General features: G+C 32.7%; 1 protein-coding gene across 1 annotated transcript; it reads right to left on the reverse strand.

Annotated features, from left to right (window-relative positions):
• Positions 1-4,488: 4,488 nt before the first annotated feature.
• LOC128126607 (uncharacterized) lies at positions 4,489-5,278 on the reverse strand. The gene is made up of 2 exons (XM_052764445.1): positions 5,125-5,278; positions 4,489-5,058 (listed from the first exon to the last, which is right to left on the reverse strand). Exons 1-2 carry the CDS (start codon positions 5,218-5,220, stop codon positions 4,768-4,770), a joined length of 387 nt encoding a protein of 128 aa, XP_052620405.1. The 5' UTR covers positions 5,221-5,278; the 3' UTR covers positions 4,489-4,767.
• Between the last annotated feature and the right edge of the window lie 1,071 nt (positions 5,279-6,349).

Genomic DNA, 6,349 nt, shown 5'->3' on the forward strand with positions numbered 1-6,349 from the left:
TCTTTAAACAACATATCTCATTCGTTTTAAGTCGGAATGACATGCGTTTTTTTCCAATGTATAATTTAGAGTTCATAGATTATTTTAGATTATAATTTTGTTGTTTTTAATATTATATTCGATAAGTTACCGTCATTCAAAGATAAGATATCAAAGCTGGAATATTTAAGTTTTTCACCAAGAAAATTTAAACTTTTTTATGTAAAATTCTTTAAATAAACACATCTCATTCGTTTTAAGTCAGATCGACATATGGTTTTATTCAACATGTAATTTAGAGTTTATAGATGATTTTAAACTATACTTTTATTATTTTTGGTGTTATATTAAATGAGTTACAGTCCTTCAAAGATGAGATATCAAAGCTGAAATATTTTAGCTTTTCAGTAAGAAATTTAAACTTTTGTATTATGTTAAATTCGTTAAGCAAACATATCTCATTTGTTTTAAGTCGGATTGACATGCGGTTTCTCCCAATGTATAATTTAGAGTTTGTAGATGATTTTAGACTATATTTTTGTTGTTTTTGGTGTTATATTCAATGAGTTACAATCAATCAAAATTAGAATATCAAAGTTGAAATATTTCAACTTTTTAACAATTATTTTAAACTGTAATTCTGAATTTTATGTATCTTTTGACAGATAAATCATATGAAAGGGATCTTAATAGAGTACTGGAAAATTCTGAATTCGAAATTGTAATGGATATGGTGAACTTCTTTGAAAAATTCAAGACAAAAACAAAGCTTGTTTCGGCTACATCAAAACCTTTGGTAAATCTTTTTATCCGGGAAGTCTTAGATGTGGACATACATCTAAGAAAGTGGTCAACCAAACCAATGTTTCTCGAAATAGTAAAGGACATGAAGACGAAATACGACAAGTATTGTGGTGCCTACAACAAGATGAACGATTTTATGTACTTTGCGGTTTTACTTGATCGTACGACTAAATCAGCATTTTTGTTACATGCATTAAAAAAAATGATAAGGTACATGGAACCATCATTGACCTCCTCATGTATTTGTTGGTAAACTTAATATATATGTTAGTTGGTAAACATGTTAGATTTTGGTAAACATGTTAGTTGATAGAGAAATTAAATATCCTCATACCATTTGTTCTTATTTTTCCTCCTACCATATCAAATGTTGACAAGTGAATTAAATGATTATTAATTTCATTAAATGTCTAATTAATTGTGACACATGTCAACATTTGATATGGTAGGAGGAAAAGTAGGAACAAATGGTAGGAGGATATTTAATTTCTCTAGTTGATATATGTATGTTTATGTTAATTGTTACCGGTCCAAACGGGTCCAAGAATTGAAAACCTGGACCTGGATCTGGACCCGGACATGGACACGACTTATCTGATCCGGTTCACGTTCCACAATATTCTCCATAACCACTATGGTCCAAGAGGCGGTCCGGTCCTGTCCAAATGTTCACCCATAGTTTTCATGTTTTATTTTGTTGTTTTTAGTTTTAAATGACAAAATCTCAAAAAATCATTCATTGAATTATATCTACTAATTTAGGAACAATCTTTATGTAGTATATACCATTTATTGAACTTTTTTTAGAATATTAAATGTATAAATATTATTTTCTGAAATGTAAAGATGCTATTTCACACAAAAATATAAAATAAAAGAACTCATAAAATAACTTTCTTGGTAATATTTTCAGAATCGATAACTTTACATCCAAATTTCATAGCAAATTGTTTAGTTATATAATGTAAATAAATAGTTATTTTTTTTTTTTCAAAATAACTTATAACCTAGTGGTATCGCAACATGGAAATATGTTTCTTAATTAAAGGTTGATGTTTAGCCAAGTAGCATTACTTATTAGATGAATAATACGTACACATGTGTGCCTACCTCTATTAAAAACATGAAGATAACCCATACATTCAGCCCAACACAAAACCTCATATTCTTATATTGTTTTACTCCGACAACATAATATTTGTATAATATTAATATAAACTAATAATATAACATTCGGTTCAAGTTAATTTTAAACATTTTATTTATATTAAAATATATTAAACTTTTATATGATAATTTGGATCCTTAATGTATATCAATTCCTTATTTTCCAACTGTTATAAACCACCAATACAAACGTCAATAAAATACTCATGTGAAATGTTTAAACTCATGTTATCTTAGCAAGAGCATAAATGTTAAGATGAAAAAACTAATATTGAAATCAGAAAAAATAACGTAGTGAAAACTTTGCTGAAAAAAAATCAGACAATTGGTTATGATAAATTGTTTTATAAAACAAACTCTTATAACTTAACATCCTCTAAATTGTACTGATTTTCACGGAAGTGTCATCATACACTAACACCGATGTTTATGAAGATATTGTCGACACTCAAGAAGCACGAAATGCAAATTTTACAAGTATATCATCCAACATCACTCCCGGCCAAGATTACTCCAACCCCGACCAAGAAGTTTCGTGTTCTGACGACAACTATAACTTTTGGAATTTCCCTCCGGATATGACATTCTTATAATATGTTTATGTTTTAGAAATTATCACTAATGTTATGAACTTATTTATATTTACTAAGTCTTTTACGCAATGTTATGAACCCAATTTCTCTATGCTTTCTATGTAATATTATGAACTTAATTTTTAAGTTTATATGTTAATGATATGTTGAAGTAATGAAATCTTGGAATTATTACATATGTATTTGATGAATGATGATTTATAATGTTATGAAATGTAAAAACCGAAACCTGAAAAATTCGAAACCGGACCGAAAAAAGACCGGTATCGGACTAGTTTATAGCAAAACCGATCCAAAAAAAGACCGATCCAAAAAAAGACCGATCCAAAAAAGGACGGGACTTAAAAAGGACCGATCGAGACCGATCTAAAAAGACCGGTCCAAAAGAAGACCGATCCAAAAAAAAAAGATCTACTTAGGACCAATCTAGAACCGGTTCAGGATCGATTTTTGTGCACCTCTAAGTCAACATAATAAGACAATAAAGTTTTTTTTTTTTAAATTAAATTTCCACATAAATTTCCGTTGTAATCTGCAAGTTTCACAGTCAACCAAGGTTCTAAATAACATAAGGGGTGACTTGGCGGCAATGTCAAGCCTCAAGCTTTTCCGAGCCTTGGCGAGTCACAACGTTTGTAAGGCGTGACTTAAGGTGGTAATTTTCTATATAATTAATATTTTTATATGTATTTTCAACTATTATTCATTTTTATACATATATATGAGTTAAGGCGACGTTTTGGCAAAGCTTGGCGGCATGTGCAAGCGTTGGAGTCGTGGCGCGCCATGGCGGAGCCATGACGAGCTTTTTAGAACCTTGCAGTCAACCATACCAAAACAACATTTTTGTTAAATTATTTTTTGTCGGCCAACAATATTTTTGAAGATGAGGACATGCAAAATTTATAGCTATTTTGGTATTTTCCTTTTTTTTTTTTTTAAAGTATTTTGTAATAAAATATTAAGACAAAATTACACAGATGGTCCCTATGGTTGGCACGAGAGACCAAAGATAGTCCTTATGAGGAATTTTGGACGAGTATGGTCCCTGTGGTTCCAAATTGTTGCACGAATAGTCCTTATGACATACTCCGTTTAATTGTTGCCGTTTATCTAAATCACGTGACCCTCACACGAGGGTATTTTCGTCATTTGCTTATCCCTTCCCTCTCATGATCTGCAAAAGATAGTCCCTTTCCCTATAAAAATTAAACCCCCGTCACTTCCTTCTTTAATTTTTCGTCTCCTCTATTCTCTCTTCTCTCTTCTCTCTTCTCTCTTCTGTGTGTTTGTAAGAAAATTTGCATAAGAATGGTAAATTGTTTTTGTGGAAGGCAAGCGGTGATAGTGACATCATGGACGGATCTCAACCCAGGGCGTAGGTTTTGGAAATGTCCTAGCAGTTGCGGTTTCATTGCATGGTTTGATGAGCCCATGTGTCGAAGGGCTGTGGCTGTCATTCCAGGTTTGCTAAGATCCAAGAACAAGCTTCAAGAATCTCTGCTGCAAGCAAGTTTTGAAGCAAAAAAAGTGAAGATGATGCTAGTTTTTAGTTGGGTTTTCTTTTTCATGTATGTGTACAAAAGATGCTAATAGTATTAGTCTGGAGATGATGGTTCTTTTGCTTGTGGGTAGATAGATGATGGTTCTTTTGCTTGTAGGTAGAATCAGATAGTACTATTAATTTGAAGATGATTTCGTTTTTTTGTTTGTGATGTAAGAAATGTTCGTATGTATGAATGGAATGCTTTTTATTTGGGAAACTTTTAGTCTGCAACCATTGACAAATATTGGTCTGTAACGTAATGAGTGTAAAATATTGGTTTGCTTAATGAACTATCCAGATCCATTAAAGTATAAAAAATGAAATTGAAAGGTTTTTATAGGGTTTAGACCATTGTAGTATAATGTGTGAACCATTGTAAAGCCATAACAACATTAGAAATGTTCAAAAATAAAATGCAAACTTTTGCATAGTCATAAAGTTCATTACATAACCTTAAAGTGCAAAGTCATAATACCAAAAAAATATCAAAAGAGCTTGCAGACTAATGTATCATAACCAAAAGAACCATCTTAGTCTAGCACCCTGTGTGAACCATAATACCAACAAAAGATAAAGACACACAATAACCAACTTAGTCTGACCTTTCTAAGGTACCAAAACAAACAACACAAAAGACCTTTCTAAGGTTCCATAACAAACAACACAAAAGACAACAAATCAAACTTTTTCCTTCATTTTGGATTTATCCTTAAGTTTGGTTTTCTCCTTCATTTTGGGTTTCTCCTTTTTTCCATCTCCCTGCTTCTTTGCCTTGCTAAGCTTCTTGCCCCCTGCCACCACATTTCTAACTTCAGTTTGTCCCCCTTGTCCCTTGCAACTCCTAGAGTTGTGACCCTTGTTCTTGCATTTGCTACAAGTAACTGTAAGGAACTTCCTAGTCAAACTTTTACCTTGATTATTTGGTTCTTCAGTTTGAGCTCTCTTTCTCTTCTTTTTTGGTCTCCCCACCTGCATAATTAATAAATTATAAAACAATATAAACGTATACTAACTTGTAAACTGAAAATTATTTACCTGTGTAGTATGTTTGGGGGGTGTTAGTGTTGTGGGGCAATCTGACTTTGGCCACATACTTCTTCCATTGATTGGTTGAACTTTGTACTTGTACATTTCATTCCATGTGCTTAACCTATAACATGGATGTACCCACTCCTCAAGAGGTGGGACATTTTTTGCCCCATTGTAACGCCCCGGGTTTTCTCGGTACGTTTGGTTATTTTAATTTAATTATCCTTGTAACCTTGGGTTAATTTATTTAACCAATGTCTGATTTCTTATGTTATTGGACTCTTTTGATCATCTTGTAAACTCCTTTTTGAAGTCCATGGGCTATGGGCCTATTTGCAATGTCCATCTAGTTAATAGTACTTAATGTGTAAATTGAATCATTTGGAACACACACAAGGAAAACACTCTAAACCCTCCCTCTCTCTCAAAAATCGTCCCTCTCTCTCTCTTTGGGATCAAGAGCAGCCAAGGGGCTGTTTGGAGCTTAATTCTTGTTCATTTCCAGCCTTGATTCGTATTGGTATGAACCTCCTTATCCTTTCTTACAACTTGATTCATAACCTTGTTCTAGTTTTATGATTTCATCTTCACCTCTTCTCCTTCTTATTTTATTTGTAATTGTATGTTATACATCATCTCAAGATCCTATCTTCACCCCATATATGGTGGATGATGGATCTAGGGGATTACATGTGGCAAAAGATCATGGAAACCCTAAAAGGGAGAATGATGATTTTATGTGCTTATGTTTATTTTCATGTTGATTATTATTACATCCTTGAGGCTAAATGAAATCCTAATGATCCCTAACCCTTTTTAGTACCACCATTATCATGGGGACTGAATTGGGATGATGAACACATCTTAAAATGTGTTTCAAAAGGAGAAGGATGGATAAGCCAAAAAGGAATCACGGGTGGCTACGATTCTGTTTTCCATCAGATCTGTAGTCATTTTGTAAAAATCATATCTGGAGCTCTAGAACTCAAACGGACCCCAAACCAGTTTCAAAAGTTCACAAATTGAGTTGGATAACTTTCTTAAGAAGGCCAACCTCACTGATAAGGGCTTTATCTATGTGAAAGAATGGCATCTTTTCTGTTAGGTCTGATCCGGGTCTGTTCTGATATGTCATTTTGTTTTCATCATTTCTAAGGCTTGGAAAAGGATCCAGAGTGATTCCAAGTTTCTATATGTTCCTTATATTATGAATTTAAGATCTGGAGAATAT

Source organism: Lactuca sativa, chromosome 6, assembly GCF_002870075.4.
Source record: "Lactuca sativa cultivar Salinas chromosome 6, Lsat_Salinas_v11, whole genome shotgun sequence".
In the NCBI taxonomy this organism is placed as follows: Eukaryota; Viridiplantae; Streptophyta; class Magnoliopsida; order Asterales; family Asteraceae; genus Lactuca; species Lactuca sativa.

What these genes read in the sequence shown, in the direction of transcription:
- LOC128126607 (XM_052764445.1), bottom strand. Translation starts at nt 5,220, where the DNA reads ATGTACAAGTACAAAGTTCAACCAATCAATGGAAGAAGTATGTGGCCA. An exon ending in CCCCCAAACATACTACACAG is followed by an intron (nt 5,059 to 5,124) that starts GTAAATAATTTT and finishes TTAATTATGCAG; the next exon opens with GTGGGGAGACCAAAAAAGAA.